The sequence below is a fragment of the Panthera tigris genome, chromosome B2 (assembly GCF_018350195.1).
Source record: "Panthera tigris isolate Pti1 chromosome B2, P.tigris_Pti1_mat1.1, whole genome shotgun sequence".
Classification (NCBI taxonomy): domain Eukaryota; kingdom Metazoa; phylum Chordata; class Mammalia; order Carnivora; family Felidae; genus Panthera; species Panthera tigris.
The window spans coordinates 34,080,611-34,103,120 of record NC_056664.1 but is presented as its reverse complement, the minus strand read 5'-3'; the positions used below and the strand labels follow the sequence as shown (position 1 = coordinate 34,103,120).

At 43.3% G+C, this 22,510-nt stretch overlaps 1 protein-coding gene across 5 annotated transcripts in view; it reads left to right on the top strand.

Annotated features, from left to right (window-relative positions):
* Nucleotides 1–21,606, top strand: part of FKBP5 (FKBP prolyl isomerase 5) — a 118,791-nt gene extending 97,185 nt beyond the window's left edge. For 3 of the 5 annotated variants that reach the window (XM_042986197.1, XM_042986198.1, XM_042986196.1), the window contains 5 exons: nucleotides 5,511–5,601; nucleotides 8,055–8,138; nucleotides 15,766–15,951; nucleotides 17,668–17,907; nucleotides 18,838–21,606. In XM_042986197.1, the coding sequence (XP_042842131.1) occupies nucleotides 5,511–5,601; nucleotides 8,055–8,138; nucleotides 15,766–15,951; nucleotides 17,668–17,907; nucleotides 18,838–18,945 (709 nt within the window). In that variant the 3' untranslated portion in view covers nucleotides 18,946–21,606. The remainder of the gene's footprint in view (nucleotides 1–5,510; nucleotides 5,602–8,054; nucleotides 8,139–15,765; nucleotides 15,952–17,667; nucleotides 17,908–18,837) is intronic. The other 2 variants (XM_042986195.1, XM_007085274.3) reach the window with 1 other exon arrangement.
* The last annotated feature ends 904 nt before the right edge of the window (nucleotides 21,607–22,510 follow it).

Sequence of the window (22,510 nt, the reverse complement as noted above, 5' to 3'; positions counted from 1 at the left end):
ATTTCTTTCATCAGTGTTTTATATTTGTGACAACATGGATAGACCTAGAGGGCGTTACGCTAAGTGAAAGAAGGCAGACAGAAAGACAAATACCATATGATTTTACTTATACGTGAAATATAAAAAACAGAACAAATGAGCAAACAAAACAGACAGAATCATAGATACGGAGAACAAACTGGTGGTTGCCAGAGGGGTGGGAGGTTAGGTGAAAGAGGTGAAGGGGGAATTAACAGGTACAAACTTATGGTTACAAGTCATAGGGATGCAAAATACAGCATAGGGAATATAGTAAATAATACTGTGCTAGTATTGTATGATAATGGATGGTAACTGCACTTATGGTGAGCTTAGTGTAACGTGTAGAATTGTCAAATCACTATGCTGTACACCTGAAACATTGTAAGTCAACTATATTTTAATTAAAAAAAAAACAGGATACACTTGCTTTTTCAATCAATGTTTTAGTGTTTTCAGTGAAGTTCATGCTAACAGTGGTAACAATTGAATCAGGCTATATGATCATGGAGGGAATTAATGGGCCTTGTAATACCAAAGATTTGCGAGGCTGTTTCCATGATTGTTGTGTGTCAAGGATAGGACTGACAGGCCATTTTGCTGTTTATTGGTTTGCCTGCCATATTGCCGAGACAGGAAGCTGTTGGCCCTTCTCACGTGATTCTCTTGCCCCCTCTTTCCTTTTCTCCAAATTAAGTGGGAGGCAGTAAAACATGTGAGGGGTGGAAGTAGAAGCATTTGGATGACTTATTACTACTTGAATTTGTGCCACCTGTTCTTATACAGAGTCCCTGGGGTGAAAAAACAGTGTTCTTCCTGGATCTAAAGGCAGCGGAGATGACTCATTTTTGCCTAAATTTTTCCCATCATAAGGATATCCATTAGCACTTCCCAGCTTAGAACTATCAGACACTAGCAGTCTCTCTTGTGAAAACATGTTTGGTATTATTTTTAGACCTAAAATTATACCACGAATCTAACCCTTCTATCTTGATAAATGGACCCTTGAGAGAAAGCAGGGTGTTTTGATTTATTTGCATGAAAGTGCATCAGCTTATCTCGAGTCTCCTCCCTCTTGGCTCCTTGGATTTCAGTCACTAGGATCTGGGGTTATTGACAATCCGAATGACCTGCACTTACCAGTAGGTAGAATTGTGCCTTTTATACGCCTGCTGGCCTTTGTGTAGCCTCAGTGCTAGCCCAGCAGCATATCCCCCCCTTGCCCTAACTCTTGAGCCATAATCCTATTTCCCGGGTGAGGTTCTGGCCATGCCTGCAAACGCTCTACACCTTGAACCCTTTTAGAACCTTCACGGAGGCACCTTTCATTTAATACCTTCTTTTTCTCTATCGTTCTTTTTCCACTATTCTGTTCCTACTTTAGTGTGTTTTATTTACATTTATTCTATATTTGTAGTTCACACTTAGGTGAACTTATTTCTGTCATTCTGTAAGGAAAATAGAGGAGGCTGTCTCCTCCATATCCAGGTAATATCTAATTATTTTTAATCTAGCATTCTAAAATTATAGTCCTAGACTCACATAAAGAGAATGGCGTTTATGTCCACTGTATGCTTTGAGATTTAAGCTCCCTGAGGATAATTCTGCGTACATGGAGGCATATAATATTGTATGAGTCAGTTTGTTACATTTTAACCTAGCTGACAAGACAATTTGGGGGGCCGATGTCTCAAGTTTAGTGGCAAAGAGAAACAAATTGTCCTTATATTTACTAATGCAAATGGTTCCTTGCACATTTAAATTGTTTGTCGTATCATTAGTGGTTAAACCTTGCCATGCCCCGTGTCATCTAGGTCCACTTGTGCAAGTCACTTAACACTCCTCAGCCTCAGTTTCCCCTTCTGTAAAATGGGGATAACCATATCTATTTCATAAAGTTGTGGAGGTCTAAATGAGGTATTGCATGTAAAGAACTTTGCAAAGTGCCTGACAAATGTAAACTCTCAGTATATTAGCTGTTACTGCTATTGTGGTGACTTTTTCTATGCTGTTTTACCCTCAAGACCACAAGGAAAAGGCGACCCTGTTTGTTTTTTTAATTTTTTTTAACGTTTTTATTTATTTTTGAGACAGAGAGAGACAGAGCATGAATGGGGGAGGGGCAGAGAGAGAGGGAGACACAGAATCGGAAGCAGGCTCCAGGCTCTAAGCCATCAGCCCAGAGCCCGACGCGGGGCTCGAACTCACGGAGCGCGAGATCGTGACCTGAGCTGAAGTCGGCCGCTTAACCGACTGAGCCACCCAGGCGCCCCAAGGCAACTCTGTTTTAACATAGGGTAGATTTTTCAAATCTTCAATCATAAAAGTAATCAAATTTTCATAAATGTCTAGGTCTAAAAGCTTTTCCATAGTTTTATGGAAATAATTTAGCGTAGTTAGAAAGGAATGTGCTGTTTTCTGAGATGCTGGTTAGTATGTAGAGTCCCATGAGGTGCCCGCTCTGCAGAACAAGACCATCCACGCGTGCACTATGTAACGTTACCCACGTATGTAGCCAGTCCGCACGCACCAGGCGTGTGCACACGGTGAGCGTCCTTGTCCAGATCCCCACTTACCGCAGAACACCGTGTCCCAGTGTTGCTGTAAATGTGGCTACTGTACATACATGCTCCGTATTTCTTCTCTGTCCTCTGCGTGTCATTCTCCAGAAGACACTCAGGGCGCACCTCTCTGTGACTCTGACAGACTCCTTGGCAGGATGTTTTCACAGTAAATTCATAAAACACTTCCAAAGAACCCATTTTCTTTTCCTCAGTGGGACGGTATCTTTTATATTGTTTTCAGTACTGACCGATGCTTCTTTTTCATTTTAAGTAAAATATGGCTGGTTCCAATTTTTCCCCTCCCTTTCCTTATGTTTCTGTCCTGCACCAACCCCCGACAAAAACACAGGCTGCCAAGAGCCATAATGTTTAATTATGAGGCAGTCCGGGTTAAAAAATAAACAGTTTTCTGGGGACACATGGGGTCTGAATTGAAGTCCTGGCTCTGCTACTGCCTCTTTGTGTGACTGGAAGCATGTCTCTCTGAGCCTTAGTTTGTAAGCATTTAGGGTACAAGTGCTTCTTCTATGCCCATAAAGCCTTACTGGCCACTGGTAATCATTGTTTGTATCTCTGCTGTCTGCAACTGTTCATTCAAGAACATTACTCCCAGATTCCTTCTGCTACTGTAGCCCATCTTGTCCTTGGGTTAAGTCCTGGAATCCCACTCGTGGTGTTCTTTCAGTCAGAGGAAGATGTGTGCCCCGGGTCCTTCCTTGCCCAGGCTGATCTGGCATAAGTCAGACAGCTTTCTGTGTAACGTGGAAGGTCGGGTTAGATGCTCCCAGAATAGTTTGGTGTGAGCCTAGGCCTCCCCGTGCTGGTGTTCTCCACATAAATCTTCACAGAACCTCTTCGTTTGAACCCAGGAGAGACTGCAGAAATAATACCCTCCTTCGGTTGTCTTTAATCCCATTGATGATAACTCAGGGCAGTTTGATGCCTTCCTTGACCCAACCCGCATCTCCCCGACCCCCAGCCTTGAGACTTCTGTCTGTGAGTTCCTCTAAGGCAGCTTGTCTCATGCTCAGCACGGCTGACATTTGGAGCCAGGTATTTCTCGGTTGTGGCGGCTGCTCTGTCATTCTAGGACATTCTGCAGTGTCCCTGGCCTCTGCCCACTAGTAGTAGTCCCCTAGTTGTGGCAAACCCAAAACCTCTCGACACTGCCTGCTATCCCGGGAGGTGGAGGGGGGGGGGGGGGGGGGGGAGGTTCAAATCACTCCTATTGAGAGCCACTGGTCTAGGGCAGGTGTCAGACTGTGCTGGGTGTGTACCCGTTTAGCACAGGGCTCAGCAAGCATGGTCAGCAAGGACTCCCCCACCCACCTGGTTCCCAGCAAAGATTATTCCATTATTTACCAGATGGTAGAAACAAAATAGGAGATCTACGGGTCTAAGAGCTTGAAGTAGAGAACTAGTCACGACTACCTAAAATTGGCCACTGATAATTATGTCCTCTTTGATTTCTTAGCTGAAGATACCCTTTGCCCTGCTATTAAAACTACCACGCCCCATTCCTACCAGCTCTCTTTGTGTCTCTGTGCCTCTCTCTGGCTCCAGCTTTCATTTTCTTGTGTAATAGTGGAGGTGAGTAAGCATTTTCTTCCTGAAAAATTCAGGCAAGGGGTAAAGAAAATGATGTGAACAGCAAAATATGAGTGTTCCAACTCTAGTCTTTTTACCCCAGAGAAAATTAGAAGTATTAGCATCGACCTGGTTTTGGCATCTTTCAACCCATAGCCTGAAGGTTTGCAGTACAATTCCATATACTTAAGAGTAGTTTGGCTTGAGGGGCACCTGGGTGGCTTGGTCAGTTAAGCATCCAACCCTTGATTTCAGCTCAGGTCATGATCTCATGGTGCATGAGATCGGGCCCTGCGTCGAGCCCTTGCACTGACAGTGCGGAGCCTGGTTGGGATTCTCTCTTCGTCTCTCTCTCTCTCTGCCTGCTCTCTCTCAAAAATAAACAAACATTTAAAAAAATAAATCTTAAAAAAAAACAAACAAACAGTAGTTTGGCGTGAAACAGATGGGAACACAATATATCTCAGTGAACACTTTGATAATATGCTGTGTGTTGTATGTACTAAATGCTGGGAAAACCGTTGGACCCGACAGACCAAACACCACCAGAACTTCCATTCTAGGATGTTCTTGAATGCTTTGGATGTGATCTCAAAATGAAACAGAAAACAATTTATATATCCTTATTTTCTTTAGTAAGTTTTGGCTAAAAGGTACAGTGTTTTCCAGTGTGATAGCCACAGAACTATGAGAGGATTTCTCCTAATGATGTGTTAGAGCTGGCTAGGCTGTTCCTTTTGCTTATACATTTGTTATATCTTTTCTGTGTTCTGGTGTGCTTTTTCAATGTCTTGCAGAAACACTGGGAGGATGAATTTCCTTCCCGATGTGTGAGCCTTCCCCCCGTTTATCTGACTGGAAGTGCTACTGCCAGAAGGAGACCGTACTTTAAAGTGAAAAGCTTATTAAACATAGCCTCTGACGAGCAAGGTTGTAACAATTACAGTGCCTGTGTTCTCTGTCCTCCTGCTGATAAAGCTTCGGGGAAGAGTCCTGATGGCCAAACTATGGCTATTTTATAAAAAGAACTAGATATAAAATCAAGCAGAGAGAAAAAGGCAGTGACGTTTAAAATCCCATCAAGCAAGCTTCCCCAAGGAGCACAGGTGTTACATTACGTGTGATTGGGAAGGAGGAAAGAAAGCTAAATCGAGCCCGGTTTCTTCAACACGGCAGTGATACGCGGCACTGTAGCTTCTGGTCAACATCTGGTCTGTCTGCGGGGTCTGTGGTATGTGAAGTGTGCAGCCCCGTGCTAACGTGCTGCCTCAGAATACCAGAGGAAGTGCCTGGAAATACAGCAGTTTGTTTAAAGTTTTGTTGTTCTACTCTCCATTTCAGATATGGTTTTGGAGAGGCAGGGAAGCCTAAGTTTGGCATTGAGCCTAATGCGGAGCTGATATATGAAGTTACACTGAAGAGCTTCGAAAAGGTGAGAAAAATACCAGCTTCTCCGAAGTCATGGTGGATGTTTTCTCCATGCGCTTTCTAGAAGTTACTTCTCCTGTCAGGTGGTGTGGATGGAGATGGCATTTATTCGCATGCGGTGCTTTTCGTGACTGAAGTTTGTCTCTGGTCTCAGACAAGGCCCCGGGAGCGCCGATACCGCACGGCTCATCTACAGCTAAGGAGCTCAGTGTTCTGATTTTGTTCCTATGTGTCAGCCTTTTTTTTTTTTTTTTTAACTTGTTTTGGGTAGAATCCAAGACTTGTTCCCTTATTTGTTCCTAGATTTGTTCTTTTTGTACTTTTTTTCCTGGGTTGAAGACAAAAAGGTTCACATTCTGCCAAGCAGCTCCTTGGGGGCGTGGGGTGCAGTGCTCCAGTGCTGAACGGACCGTACCCTTCCCGGGAGTTGTGAAGAGGCCTTCACGTGGCTCCAAGTTGTAATCCAAAAGGCAAGGCTTTGTGGGCCCCCAGGCTGTGTGACAAGGGACACAAGAGACAAACCTGTTCACCCTGCGGCCTTCTCTTTTCCCACCTATCCAAGTCTAAAAAAGAGAGGTTGTCCGTTGCCTTGGGTTCCGGAAACAGCGTGCCTCCTCGAACGTGTTTCTATCTCAGACCCACCTCTGGAGGCTCCCGGCAGCAGCCTCACCAGACGCACCCACCACGTATGTCTGCACTCGCTACCGTGTCCGGCCAAGTCCCCTTTGCATCACCAAGGCCCCACTCTTCCCTGAAAGCCCCAAGAACTGCACTTCGTGTGCCCTTTTTATTCCCACAGTGCTGTCCTCCGTGTTCTGTACGTTAAGCTGTGGACTGGAAATGTAACTGTTTATGTTTCATTAGACTCCAAAAGGAAACCGTTGTCCTGGAGGGCTGTAACTTTGGACCTAGAAAGTCAGAGCAGACTGCTTTGGGATTCGCCCCCAACGGCGATGTTCCTGATCGTACCCCCCCACCCACCATGCCCCCACAACAAGCACGTGCTCCTGTCGTGACCATCACTTGTTGTCAGGTCACTTCTCCTGAAGGCCTTCCAGCTCAGCACTGATCCTCCAAAACTATCTTCATAGCACAAAGTTTTTTTATTATTAAAGAGAGAAAATAATCTTTAGCATGTGATTATATAGACCTTTGGCTTTCCTATTTCCATTTTAGTCAAGTAACCCACAGCCCCTTCCGATCCCCGGCTGTGTGGACATTGCTTGTCGCGGAGTATTCTCACTGTGTTGTGCTGTAACCAGCCCCTGCACGCTCACCTCTCCAGGAGCATGTTCCATGCAGCACTGCTGCGTACGCTTGAAACCACACGAGAGTGTGATGTTGTTGGAAAAAGCAACGGGATTTAGTTCTCTGCCTCATAGTATTAAGAATACATTTATACTCCATAAAGACGGAACTCGGTGTAAAAATGCAAAGAGCCCTTGTGACTAGAATTTTAAGTAAAAGAGCTAAGTTGTTAAAAACCACAGAAGACTTTTTTTAAGTAAAAGAGCTAAGTTGTTAAAAACCAGAAAGACTAGTAACTCTCGTTATTCACTTGGTGAGGTGGGTGGCAGCAGGAATACATCACTAATTGTTTTCTGAATAGAATTTTACAGTTACTCACTGAAGTTTCATAATTCCTATGTAGTCAGTAGCACTGACACAGCCTTTTTCCTTTTCCCTTTTAAAGGATCCCAGATTGTTCTGTTGACTCTTTATGGTCCCTTTAAATCTAGCTGTTCATAATGACAGTGCGGTTGTCCCTGGATTCATATCTCTAGTGGTGGAGAGCAATAATACACACAATACAAAATAGCAGATGGTCATAAAATCGTTGGTTTATGGCTTTGAAATAATTCTGCATCAGCTTTACCCTCCCTGTTATGTTTTCCTTCAGTCCCCCAGGTATACGTCTGCAAGTTGATACAGTTTGGAAGCTTTAGTTTATCTGCTGGTCCAAAGAGGTTTCAGAGTCGAAAGACAACTACGTGATCTGGAATTTTAAAAATTCTCTGTGAATATACAGCCGTGACTTGACTACCATAGTGTTCCCATTTTAGAGTCGACAGAGGCTAGAGAGAAACAGTTTGCTGAAATTGTAATGGCAGTTTACTGGTGAAGTGTGCAGGAGGGGAGAGGAGGGACGCCGGGTTTTGCTGTGTGTCCTCACCGGACGGCTCTGAAGATGCTCTTTAACAGCACACAACAGCCTAGCTTGCTCACTTGTATTTTTGTCTTGCTCCTCCTTGAGCAACATGGGTCACACTGCAGCTTAGTCATCATGGGAAGTGAGTTCTAACCCAGCGGTGAACTGGCAATAGCACTTAGTTTTAAAAGCCAGTGTGTTTTGAGGCATGGGTGTCCTGGAAGTAGCTGCCGTCTGTTCTTACAGGCATCAGCTGATACTTTTTCCTTCTCTCTTCATCTAACCATTGTTACAAATTTACACAACAGGCCAAAGAATCCTGGGAGATGGACACCAAAGAAAAACTGGAGCAGGCTGCCATTGTCAAAGAGAAGGGAACTGTGTACTTCAAGGTGTGTGAGTCCTCGTATAATCTTTTCCGTCTCAAAGAATTTATTGAAGTGTCAGTGAATTGTGCTGATAATCCCTACTCTGAATTCTGTCAGTACACTTCTGGGTAAGAATAAGCCTGAATTTTTACCAGTCTGTCATTTTCAGTGTAGAAATGGTGAGAAGGAATGAATTAATGTGACAAAAGGAATACAGATGCCTCTTTCACACATCCTACCCTAGCTTGTAACCCTCCATAAAGGCAGACCAGGTCTGGCTTGTCCACCCACCAGTGTATCACCCAGGACCTAAGGCATCTTGTTTGGGATGTAGTTGGCACTCAGTAAGTGTTTGTGGAATGAAGCAAAGAATGAATGGAATAACTGGTAGCAAGTGAGAATTCATAGAGATAAGTTCCCCATCATTTTCCTTTCTACTACTCTCTTGGTGAAGCCGCTAAGGCATGTGACAAAAGGAAAGTGAAATTGCAGATTCCAGAAGAAACTGGCAGGAGGAGAATATTAATTTCTCCCAGTGGCCAGGATGATCCTGCCATTGGTTTTGTGAGGAATCTTGAGAAACTCCTGCATGATATTTGTTATCGGTTGCTTCTCCAAAGTCCATTCTTGTAATATCTAGGAATGTGTTACTTTCTCACTTAGATCTTAAACCCCCAGATAAAAGAGAAAAAGAAACAGCACTTGATTCAGTTCTAACCAGAATGTTCTGCCCATTGCTTCACCAGCCCAGCAAAGCATCTTCTCCACGTCAAGCAGAAAGTGAAAGAACGGAGTTTTTGTCAAGGTTTCTTCTTCTTCTTTCTTCTTCTTTTTTTTTTTCCTTTTTTTCATGGACTGCAGTCCATGACCAAAAAAAGTAGATGATGTTTTCAGCCGTCTAAAACGGTGATACATAAATGTACTTCAGCCAGTCTTACTGGAGCGGCTGCTCTAAGACATGCTGTTGCACGGACAACCTTGTCTGGAGGGAGGGGAAGCAAGGTTAACCCCAGTGAAACAACTACAGAATTATGTGAGACCGTGTATAATCAACACAGAATTCACACAGCCAGAGGGCAACACGTGTGCTCCTTGTTTTCCGTACTGTAAGAACAGACCCATTATTGGGTCATGGTCCCAATTTAGGGGAAGTGTATTGCATTAATGTAGTAAAGACAAATTTTGTATCATAAAATTTGTTGTGTGTGAGTGGATTCTGGATCATAACTGAAAACATATTTCTTGCTGTGGGTTATAGCTAAATGTGAAATCTGTTGATTTAGGTAATATATAATTATTTGCATTAATTTATAGCCATTTATTAGATAGACTAAAATAACGTGTCAATCACCAGAAAGCATTGGGGAATGGTGGATTGAGCTCCAAATGGGGAAAGCCAGGCTTTATGGCTCAAAATGATTTAAAGGCGTTTAAGGTCCAAAGAGGTTATTTTCATGTGTGAAAAGTCATACATAGAGTTAGATTAGATGATCCCCAAGTTTGTTTCTAGCCCTAAAATTCTGTGAGTTTTGAAACTCTTGAGAGCAAGTTTGATTTGTTTTTTTTTTTTTTATTCTAATTGAAATACATTGGATACTTCTAAGCTATTCAAGTAAAATTCCACATGAGTAATTTGTAGACTCAAATACACAATACACTGGAATGAAATAATTTTTGTAAAATCCCTTGGGACCATAGGTCCTAAATGGTGTTTCCTGTGTACCTGGAGGTCTGTAAACGTCCTTATTGTATTTTTTATATTTCCTGCAACTTCTAAATAGAATATTAATAGTTTGGGGATGGAGGAGTTGAAGTTTTCACCATGTTGAACAGAACTCTATCAACTCTGTGTAGTAATACAGCTCAGCTGTTCAGAAGCTCTAATTGGTTACTGATGACTCAGAACTTTGGGGAACATTATTGGTGATGAAATAATGTGGCAAAGCCATGTGTTGTATAGCTGTATCCTAAACATATACAGAGAGATGGCCAGAGTCCATGATCGGTAGCAGAAAGCAGTGCTCCAGTGCCCGTACAGACTTAACTTTGTCACTTCTAGGCATCACAGTTGCAGTAGTGGTTTGTGTATTTCATAATATTGTGAACCCTTTTAAAATTACTGATCTTTGGATAAAATCTGGATCAGCGGTCACACATATGGAACATATTATTTTTAACATGCAATTTGATAGACAAAATCTGTCAAAACATTAGTCTGTTGGGGGAAAATTAATGGAAGGTTCAGAACCACTGACCTAAGACTTTTCTCCCAGAATGTCTCTGAACATTTTGTACTACTAGAAACTTCCCTGGAGGCACCTTCATAATTATAGGTAAAAGATCCCAGCAGCGATCCTCGTTTTAGATGTAAGACTTCAGAATGGTAGGTAGTTTCCTGTACACACTGTCTTTTAAAATTTCAGGGCAGGTTTCAATCTGCCACACTGCCCTCCTGGGCCTCATCTTTCCAGAGTGTTTGACTTGGCACGTTGTGCACATGCACAGAGTCCAGATGTGTGGGTGAGAGCAGAGATGGGGTGAAATAAAAATCTACATTTCATGCCATCTGGTACATTACGGCTCCATTTTTGTTGACCTCTTGGTTTGGTTTACACATCAGTGGGTAAATTTCTCCCCTTTGTGCAGTTGAACTGCACTCAGTTTTAAAATGGGAGTAATTTTGCTGTTTAGATTGTAAACCCCTCATATCAACCCCTGAACACTAAAGAGTAGAAAGGCAGGAGAGGCTCCGGAAATAACAGATAACAGCATGCCATTGTGCCAGGCATTGTGCAGGCCAATTAAACAGACATGATATTTGCCCTCATAGCTGAATAGGGTTCTGCAAGACCAGAGCATTAACTATCCTACTTGGTTTAGTGGTTCTCTTTTCTGACTTGGAGGCAGAGCGGGAAGTCTGAGGACACTGCAGTGATACGGGGTTCTTGCGCCCCCTTGTGCTCCTTCGGGGAAAAGAAGCATTTCTCAGGCAAGCTAGTTAAGGATTGACTGCTGAGCCCTTTTCAGACAAACCAGGCTTTGCTGTGTTTTGACTTTGCTGAACCAAAAAACCAACGCTGTGATTTAGTAACAGGTCATCTAGAATTCTAGGGTTTTAGGTTAAAAAAAAAAAAAAAAAAACTCCTAAGAAGTCTCCACCCTCCCTTTCTTCTCCTCTCATTCACTTAGTATAGAATTTCTCAATCTTGGCACTGCTGACATTTGGAGCTGTTCTGTTTTGCCAAGAGGCTGTCATGTGCATCGTGGGATGTTTAGTGACATCCCTGGTTTCTACCCACTGGATGCCAGTAGCACACACACCCCCCTGCGGTTGTGACAACTAAAAAGTGTCTCTAAACATTGCCAGATGTCCCCCAGGGGGCAAATCACCCCCAGCTGAAAAACTCTTGTTTTCGTACATTAGAAGTAGTAATACCACAAAACGAGATTTTTGTTGTCAGAAGTTGAGCTCTAAAAATTATAAGTGATACAGATGAAAGAGCTTTCAAGAAGTTAAAATGCTATATAAATGTAAAGAAACCATTGTGAGGTCTGTTACTCTGTGGGGTTTTGGGGTTTTTTTTCCTTTGGTTTTGGTTTTTTGGGGTTTTGTATGTGTGTGTGTGTGTGTATGATTTTTTGTTTGAAACCACAGCCTTGTACCATTCTGATTATTTAGAACCTACCGCAATGGTAAGCTCTGGGTCACTGTCCTCCCTGGCCTTTTTCTTTCCATTGTTATGGCCCCATAACAATATACTAGGAGATCGTCAGAAAAGGTAATAGGTACATTTGAGAAGGAGGAAGAAGAAGAAACTAAGCATAACAGGGAAAATACCTGTCCTTCTTACCTAATCTGAATGAAATGATAACCTTTCATTTCGACCCACCTCTCCGTTTTTGCTGTCAACCATAGAGAACATTTTGATTCCAGAGTTCTGTCTTTGACCTTAATATTTGTTCAGCACACCTCTCCTCAGGGCCTCTTTGTGCTCAGTATCTTTGGATATTCCAAAGGGATAAGACACGCTTCCTGTCCTCAGATTGCTCACCATCCACAAAAGACAAGACAGTGACGGAAAGAAATGACAAACCCGGTGCCTCATGAGGACTTTTGTGTAGTGTCCCAAAAAAGGAATAGTGGGTCTAAGGCTCTGACAGGATGTTAGTGTTCTCTTCATTACCTTGGGCTGCCATAATAAAACAGCATAGTCTGGGTGATGGAGACAACAGTTGATCTGTCACAGTTCCAGAGAGTGCAACTCTTAAGTTCAAAGTTCCAGCAGGGCTGGTGTGTGTGAGAGCACTCCTCCTCGCTGTGTGCTCGGATGAACTATCCTAGGTGCTTACAGACAGCATGGGCGGAAGAGGAAGCAAGTTCTCTGGTGTCTCTTACGAAGGGATGAAGTCCATTGTGAGGGCCTCGCCCTCGGGACCCCGTTTAGGCCTGATCACCTCCCAAAGGCCCCATCTCCAGCTACCATTGCGTTGGAGATAGGCGCTCACCATGTGAATGGGGGTGGGGGGCACACAGTTCAGTCCATAGCACATACAATCTAATTTCCTAAAAAAAATTCAGCATTTACTTTGAGAGGACCTGGTTTCCTATTCTTATAAATAACCCAGATCACAAATTTTTGAGGCACAGAGGATAATAGACTTCGATTCTAATACACTGTTTTCTTCAAAGCACTTCGGAATTCTTTTGCACTGCCCTTCTACAGCAGAACTTGTGAGCTCTGTAGGTCTTCTGTTCCCTAAACAAGTCACTGGTGAAGAGGGATGTTCAAGGGTGGGGGGGGGGGGTATGTAGCCTTCATTGCTTTCAGATGTAGGCCTTCCGCGGGGAACTGCTCTACTCCATCCTCATCACTAAAATTCAACATCAGGGCTTCTTTCTACAGGTGGAGCTCATGTCTTATGCCAGCCACTTGAAGTCCTTTTTAACAGGAACATGCTCGTAGATCTGCTCTGTGATTTTTCTCTTGGTCATTGGGTGAGCTTTGGAGTGCACGTGGGGAGACAGCTCCACATTGAGATGCACACACTGCTTTGACTGGTGGATCCTAGTGACATGATCTGAATACTGTTGGTGGGTCAGACGCTGGATCTAAAATCCTCAGGGGTCTGGCTACAGGTCTGGTAGGACGTGTCCTCTGCTTTCCATTTTAAGAGTCACCTCCTGCAGAGGCGACTCCTCACCTGTGCTCCCATTTTATTTGTGTGCTTACCGGCTGTCACTTCTTTCTTTCACCTTAAAATGGCAGTGAACATGTCATCTCAGCCCCATAATTTCTTGTATAGAGCATATAGTTAACTCACATGAATTAACTCTACAGTTGTTATTCACAGTTGTTAAAATTATAATCACTAGAGCAACAGTATATTAAAGATTTTTCTCATGTAGTTAGCTGACATCTATGTGATTTATGTCTCATAGTTATTTATATTGGATGCTGCTATTCAGCTCTGTATTTCAGTTGTGTGTAGATCAGAGGTCAGTGAACTACAGCCTGTTTTAGTAATATTCTACCAGGACACAGCCACACACATTTACAAGTGATCCTTGAACAACATGGGTTTGAACTACACTGGTCCACTTATATACAGACTTTTTTAAAATAAATTCAGCATCATAAATGTATTTTATGATTTCCCAAATAACTTTTGCTTGTTTTGAGCTTGTTTTGTAAGAATACTGTATATAGTACAAATAACGTGGAAAATGTGTTGAACAACCAGTGGGGCACCTGGGTGGCTCATTCGGCTGAGCATCTGACTCTTGATTTCAGCTCAGGTCATGGTCCCGGGGTCGTGGGATTGAGACTAGCATCGGGCTCTATGCTAAGCGTGGGACCTGCTTAAGATCCTCTCCCTCCCTCCCTCTCTCCCTCCCTCTCTCTCTCTCTCTCTCTCTCTCTCTCTGCTCTTCTCTGCCCACTCATTCTCTCTAAAAATAAGACTTCCAATCAACAGTAGACTATTTGTAGTTAGGTTTTGGGAGAGTCAGGAGTTATACACACTCATCAGGGAGATGCAAATCAAAACTGCAATGATACATCACCTCACACCTACCAGAATGGCTGAAATCAACAATACAAGAAACAACAAATGTTGGGGAAGGTGTAGAGAAAAAGGAACCCTCCCGCACTGTTGTTGGGAGTGCAAACTGGTGCAACCACTGTGGAAAGCAGTATGGAGGTTCCTCAAAAAGTTAAAAATAGGGGCACCTGGGTGGCGCAGTCGGTTAAGCGTCCGACTTCAGCCAGGTCACGATCTCGCGGTCCGTGAGTTCGAGCCCCGCGTCAGGCTCTGGGCTGATGGCTCGGAGCCTGGAGCCTGTTTCCGATTCTGTGTCTCCCTCTCTCTCTGCCCCTCCCCCGTTCATGCTCTGTCTCTCTCTGTCCCAAAAATAAATAAAAAACGTTGGAAAAAAAAAAAATTTAAAAAAAAAGTTAAAAATAGAACTACCCTATGATCCAGTAATCGCACTACTGAGTATTTCCCCCCCCAAAATACAAAAACACTAATTCAGAGGGACACCTGCATCCCTGTGTTTATAACAGCATTATCTGCAGTAGCCAATGGAAGCAGCCCAAGTGTCCATTCATACATGAATGAATAAAGAAGTGGCGTGTATGTATATGTGTATTATTCAGCCATTTAAAAAAATGAATGAAATCTTGCAATTTTCAACAGTGTAGGTAGAACTGGAGAGTATAGCTAAGCGAAATAAGGCCAGAGAGAGACAGATACCATATGATTTCACTCAAATGTGGAATTTAAGAAACAAAACAAGTGAGCAAATGGGGAAAAAGACCAAGAAGCAGACTCTTCACCGTAGAGAACAAACTGATGGTTGTCAGAGGAGAGGTAGTAGGTAGGGGGATGGGTGAAATAGGTGATGGGGATTAAAGAGTATACTTGTCATGATGAGAGAAACGAATACATAAAATAATTAAATATTTAAAAGATAAATATACACAGATTTCTAACCACATGGGGAGTCAGCACCCCAACCCCTGTGTTATTCAGGGATCGAGTGTATTTATATATTGTCTGTAGCTGCTTTTGCACTATTCTTGACAGAGTTGCAACAGATTGTTCAGCCTGCAAAGCCTAAAATGTTTTTTATCTGCCCCTTTACAGAAAAAGTTTGCCTACTCCTAGTTTAGATAACTAAGATTTGCTGTGTTTGTGACTGGCACTTGCCAGAATGTAGTCTACTGTGGAGTGCTTCTTCTCAGGAGAAAAGGGAAGAGTAATTTCCCTTCATGTAAACTAGTGATCTACTCTAAAACTACTCCCCAACCTTCTGAAAGTCTGAGAAATACTAGCACCCAGAATGTAACCCAAAGCCTTGATGCCGTCCTGCTGGGAGAGCTGTCCCCTTCGTGCTGGAGAACAGCATTCTATAGCACACTGTCCCGAATCAGCTCCCAGGTCACTGGCCCTGCAAAAAGAATGGGGAAAGGGGCCTGGATACCCATCTCCTAAGAGCAAAAGGAAATGATCAAATACCATGGTTTGTATGAGGGGGCTGTTTTCATTTTGAGGATTTGGTTTTCTCTGGGAGGCCTGAATTTATATTTCTTTTGTACCCCCTCCAGACCCTGTGCAACAAGTAATCCCTAGCTTTTTTTCCTCCTAGGGAGGCAAGTACATGCAGGCAGTGATTCAATATGGGAAGATCGTGTCCTGGTTAGAGATGGAATATGGCTTATCAGAGAAGGAATCTAAAGCTTCTGAATCGTTTCTGTTGGCTGCCTTCCTGAACCTGGCCATGTGCTACCTGAAGCTTAGAGAATACACCAAAGCTGTTGAATGCTGTGATAAGGTAAAGGGTGTCTGCGTGTGAACTGGACTTTCCATAGTCCCTGTCTTTCTCTCCGTTTTCATACTTGGTCTTCGTACTTTGCTTCTTTTTAGCCAAGGGGTGGATGGTGTTTCATTTTGCTTTGTTGTATTTGTTTCCTTGGGATTCTTTGTTTCTCCTTATGAATTGGGAAATTCAGAAACATTACAACTATAGTCAGACTTTTCTGATGCCTAGATGATAATACACCATGAAGAAAAGTTTTGTTAAAATTTTTTTCATCCATGACCTTCCTTAAATCTATGGCATCTGGTATCAGATTGGACATAGAACTCCTCATGCTCAATTTACTAAGAACAGATTCAACTTCAGCCTTTCAGGACTTGAGTATGATAGAGTTGAGCTGCTTACATAGAGGTCACTTAGGTATACTTTCAGCATTGTTTCTACAGGCTAAATTTCTAGGAATGGAATATGGAGTCAAAAAACAGATTATTGAGGGGCCCCTGGGTAGCTCAGCCATTTAAGCATCCGACTCCTGAGCTCCTCAGCTCAGGTCATGATCTCATCGTTCGTGAGTTCAGGCCCCAACCCTCATGGGTTCCATGTTGACAGCATGAAGCCTGCTTGGGATTCTCTCTCTCCTCTCTCTCTGCCCCTTCCCTGCCTTTCTCTCTCAAAATAAAGAAAAATACAGGATTATTAGATATTATCCATGGGGGTTTTTTGTCAATGTTATTGGCAACAAAAAATTTTCATTTTTGTTTCTTGGTTCCTAATGAAATTATCCATCTTTTCATCATTAGCCATTTGCATTTTTTCTATGAATTGCCTATTCAGATCCTCCAACTAGATGATTTGTCTGTTTCATATTGACTGAGGCAGTCTGTACATTACTGCTAACCCTTTATCTGACTATAGGGACCTTGTTCTCCTCACTTGCGAGGAAAGTTTTAAATATTTACTTAGTCGAATCTGTCCTTTCTAATGAGAAAGCTCTTCCCTACCCTAAGATGATAAAAATAATTCTGTTTGGTACTTGCAAAACCTACTCTACCTAGGTATACCTTTTAAAAAACGAATTAAAAGTAAACCGTGTTATATTTTGGTGAGGTTTGTTTTTGCATATAGGTATACGTGGTCTAGAATCTTTTGTGTTTTGATGTGATGTAACAACTTCATTCTCATTTTCCATGTTCATAGCCAGTGTCTCAGCTCCATTTATTGCAAAGTTAGTCCTTTCCCTACCAATTTACATTCCCGCCTTTATCACTGTTAAATCTTTTAATGTACATGCACATAAATCTGCTTCTGCTTTGTTCTGTTCTGCTGACCTCTTTGCGCACAGACTGGCAGTCAAACTCTTCAGTGGTTTCAGAGTGTATTTTTTTCTGTTGTAGGTCAAGCCCCCTCTCATTATTTATGTTTTCCCAAAATTTTCTCAGCCATTCTTGGGCATTTACTTTACTTCTTCCATTGAATTTTAAAATGAATTTCTCAAGAGCCTCCTCCAAAGCCCCCTTGGAATCTTTATAGAAATTGTATCAAATACAGAAGTTAACGTGGGCATAGTTAGTTGGATTTTGATCGGTAGTATTTAATTACCTTGAGCCCCATCTCTTCAATATGCTTTTTCCAATTCTCTTGGCCAAGAAGCTTTGGTAAGTTGAATACTGAATTTCTTCAAAGCACACAAGTTACATTCACCCTTTCTAAAAAGTAGACCTCTGTCCCTAGGCCCTTGGACTAGACAGTGCCAACGAGAAGGGCTTGTACAGAAGGGGGGAAGCCCAGCTGCTCATGAACGAGTTTGAGTCGGCCAAGGGCGACTTTGAGAAAGTGTTGGAAGTTAATCCCCAGAATAAGGCAGCGCGACTACAGATTTCCATGTGCCAGAAAAAGGCAAAGGAGCACAATGAGCGGGACCGCAGGATATATGCCAACATGTTCAAGAAGTTTGCAGAGCAGGATGCAAAGGTATGTGCAGAACTCTCTCTTTCTCTCTGTCAAGAGAAACATTAAAAAAATTTTTTTTGATAATAATTAAAAAAAAAAAAAGGGTTAAGCATGGGACACAAGGACAGGTAGACAACCCAGGAGATGCAAGAATGGGGAGAATGATACCCGATCTTATCTGAGACTGGTTTGGATCTGGAAGTAGAACAGGGCTGTTCTACTCACCAGACACAAGAGTTGTGAGGCACTGACACATCCGTGAAAGAAATGAGGAAAATAAGTTCCCTAGAGACGTTCTAAAGTTTATTATTTTTTAAAAGTCAAGGGGCGTCTGGGTGGCTCAGTCGGTTAACCATCTGGACTTCAGCTCAGGTCATGATCTCACAGTTTGTGGGTTTGAGCCCCACATCGGGCTCTGTGCTGACAGCTCGGAGCCTGGAGCCCGCTTCAGATTCTGTGTCTCCCTCTCTCTGCCCCTCCCCTGCCCATGCTGTCTCTCTCTCTCAAAAATGAATACACATTAAAAAAATATATACTAAAAAAAAAAGTCAAGCACATCAGGTATTTTTTTCAGATAGTACGTCTTTGTTGAGACTTCCCATTTTGCCAGGGATGGGCTGTGATGGGGAAGCCCTGCTATCATACCCTTTACTTTGCCTGCCTCCCCACAGCAGAGTTGTACTCTGGTCCTGAGTTCACCGCCCGCTCCCAGCCTCTTGTTGGCAGCCGTGCCTGTGGCAGGTGGCAGGCTAGTCCCCTCCACCCAGGAAAAGTGAAAGCTGCCCCCTCAACTGTTGGCAGCACTGTCCTGACCTCCCCGGCCGGGCAACCCCAGTAAGGTTGTCGCGTCCCCGTTTCACACCTGACGGCCTGTCAGGAGGAGCCAGGAATTCCTTCAGTGTTTCAGTTCCTTGCTCCTCTGACCCTCTTGATTTCTTATTTTTTCTTCAGGAAGAGGCCAGTAAGGCAGTGGGCAAGAAGACTGTAGAAGGGGTCGTCAGCCGTGAAAAAGAACCAGAGGGGCAAGCGATGGAAGAGAAAGCCGGAGGCCACGTATGACACCACGCCAAGGAGGGAAGAGCCCTGATGAACTCGGCCCCCTCCTCCATGGGCTTTCACCCTACTCAGGACTAAACAGTGTTTAATGTAAAGTTTGTTATAGTCTGTGTGATTCTGGAAGCAAATGGCAAAACCAGTGGCTTCCCAGAAAACAGCCACCCTGCTGCTGCCCAGTGCTCTCCTCGAGGGGGTGGCATGGGACCACTCCAGGTGGAACAAAACGGAAATGACTGTTGGTGTGGCAAGGCTGAGCCAACAGCTCGAGTCCAGCTCATTTCAGTTTATGTCAGCCTTTGACATCTAATTCAGGGTCCCTTGAGATAATCCTAACAATTTGGGGCTGTCTGTCAGGTTTTACATTCGATTGAACTTCAGTAGCACTGCGGAAACCTAAAAATAATTGCTTAATGAGTTTCTCCTTTCCTACAGTTGGGTGGGGGAGAGGAGGAGAAGGTTTGGCTTTTTTAAATGACTGAAGTGCTAGCATTTTTTAACCAACAGAACCCACAGTTGAGGCGTCTGGAATCCCCTCAGGTCCTCAGCAGCCGCCAGACTTGAAAGCCAGAACCTCAGAGGCCACCGGCTCACTGACTCAGCCAAACTCCCTCCTCCCTAAGCCAGCCTCCTTGGGAGAGTGGGTTTCTCCTGCACCCAGCCTGGCCCTGGAGGAGGGACCCTGTCATTCCCAAAACATTCTTTAGCGACAGTAATGAGCAGAGCAGTGTGTGGGCTAGCTTTCCCTGCCTTAGGTGAAGCTCTGAGATGCCGAAGCGTGAAAATAGCCGTCAGAATTGTGCTTTCCCCCCTCCTCTGGCCCTTCTAGGAGAAATGTGGAGGACAGCCCTGCCTGCCAGCATTGCTACCGTTCACTTTCTTCTTTCCATTCTGACCATTGCTATTACGTATTTAAGACTTGTTCTTATAATATCTGACCTGGAGTGGATTTAGTTACATATCCACTTAGGATCCCCGCGGCTTTTGTTTTTGTCTTTTAAAAATTACTGCCTTGTAAACATGTATACTGATTTATGGAACTTTATTTACACTCCTCTATCATGCAAAAAAATCGACTTTTTACTACTATGAGTAGCTTAATTTTTAAAAACAAAATCTGGAGTTGTAAAAATATGTAGTTGCTCTTGGGCATTAAGGGTTTTCCTCACAGGTTTGGCACGCAGTAGCTTTCCCCTCCTGCTGATAGCTTCTTTGTTCTGGTGTGGGTTGTGAAAAAGAATCGAAAACCGCTTCCTGTGCAGGCACATCTCACCTTGAAAGCTCCAGTACTGGGGCGGTGAATCGGGGCAAGTCTTAAAATACGTACACGCAGTGGAATCTTGGTCCTTACGGGTAAGCGAGATTGAGCGTGGCTTTCTCTCCCCACAGCCTGAAGGCTCTCGTGGGAAAGCGCCTGCAACTGAAGGAAACAGTCGCTCCGACCTGGAACATCTCATTTGTAAAATCCCAAAGAACACTGGCAATTAGCTTCATTTTTACTTTTATGATGGTTTTAACAAAACACTTTCGTTGTTAGGTTAGGACCCACGTGGCCACCTAAAAATTCATTTCCTTTTATACCAGTTCTCTGCTCCATGGAACAAACGGAATGAAATTGTGAGTTTCTCTTTTGACAGCTAGAATCCTTTTAATTTCTCACTTTTGTCTTTTTTCATGAGAGTTCTTCAAAAGCCCCAGTCTCGCCTAGGAAATATGAAAAGCAAAAGTTGATTTTGCTTTGTTTGCTTAACTGTTTAGTATTTGTAGCTCTGTTGACTAGAGCATGACTTCAATGAGGCCAATACTGAGATTTCATCCTAAAAAGGCCAGTTAGTGTTTTGCAGGTAACAAAAGAACAATTCCAAAAATTAGATCACCCCAGCCAACTGTCTCCCAGGTGTGTGTTATGGGTCACCGGATTGGGGGAGGGGGTAGGGAGGGCAAGAGTGCAGGGAGGGGAGGGAAGGGGTGTGTGGGTGGTTCTGAGCAAATGATTGTGGGTGCCCATCGCCTCTCGAGAAGAAGAAACTTCATATATTCTTATATCAAATTCAGTGATCTTAATTTGTCTAGAAATCAGCAGATGTGTTTGAACCATCTTTTAGACTACGTATGGAGTGGTGAGGCAGCATATGATGAATTAAAAACTTGTTTTTAAAAAAAATCACTCAGATACACTTTTTTGTGTTCCTCAAATAAATTTTAAAAACAACCAGACATAAACTTTCCATTATTCTTGGTTTTGCTTCAGTAGTCTTCAGGAAACGTTGTTTTGGTTGGAAAACCATGGGGGCCAAGTTGAAGACATGTGACATCAGAAAATTGGCTGGAGGCCATATTGTCTTCCTTGCTCTGAGGACAGCTGGAAACCAGCGTGGGACTAAAGGTGGCAGGATGATGCATCTTTGTGCAGATGAACCACATGATCAGAGAGACCAGAGGATTTTGTTTTCTCATCAGCCTGTGGATATTCCGCCATTTTAACTGATCGTAAGGTTCATTTGGGAAATGAAGAGACTTCGTAGTGCCCTTTAATAAATATGCAAAACATAAGCGTGCATCAGGGGATATTCTGGCTTAAGTGTGCATGTCCTCTAAGTAGCATATTTCATCAGATACTCCTGGTTGCATACTCTGAAGGCCAAAGGAGAGGTCACACATATTCCAAAAGGTGCACGGGGCTGGGTGGTGACGAGCCTATCTCCAGTAGCACTACGGGCATCTGCGGATAGGTCATTGCAGGCTCCAGAGACCTTATCTTTTATCCTTCTGAATTCCTTGCTTCATCTCTGGATTTGAATTATACTCCTACCCCTTTGCTGCTAAATTACTTGAAAATGAAATAATTGTCTTTATTTGCATGATTTTTTAATATATATATTTTTTACTTATCTTGAGAGGTGGGGGGAGAGAATCCCAAGCAGGCTCCTCATTGTGCAACTCGTGGCTCAAACCCACCAACCATGAGATTGTGATGTGAGCCAAGATCAAGAGTTGGACACTTAACGGGCTTAACCACCCAGGCGCCTCTGCATGTTTTTGCTAAGCAAGTAATACTCTTGCTAGGGGTATTAAGGATAGCCAGAGGTGGTTTCCCAGCTGTGACCTGGGTAACTCAAGGCAGCCTGCATCCACTCCAGAGATGAGTGTGTCAGTGAAGAGCTTTGTCCACATGTATTCAGCCTTTTTAGCATCGTGCATCAGAATGTAGGACTGGCAACCCTGGGAGACTTGCCAGCGTTAGTGACAACATGCACTGAATTCAGACTGATGAGTCAAGATCCCAAAACTAAGAACTCCCTAGCCTAGCTGTATGTTATTTCTATCCGCTGGCTGCTCACATGCTCGAGTAGCAATGACTGATAAAAGTGTACATAAAAGAACATTCTGTAATGGCTTGAAAATGTCTTGAGGGACACCCACTCGGTGCTGCCTTGCATATTTTTCTCTCCTTCATGTCTGGGAGGCGGGGAAAGGATACAGAGAAGGCACAATAATTTCATCACTGCTGTTTGCATAATTTATCTCTTGATCTATAATTGAACATAATCTACACATGTGTCCTTAGTAA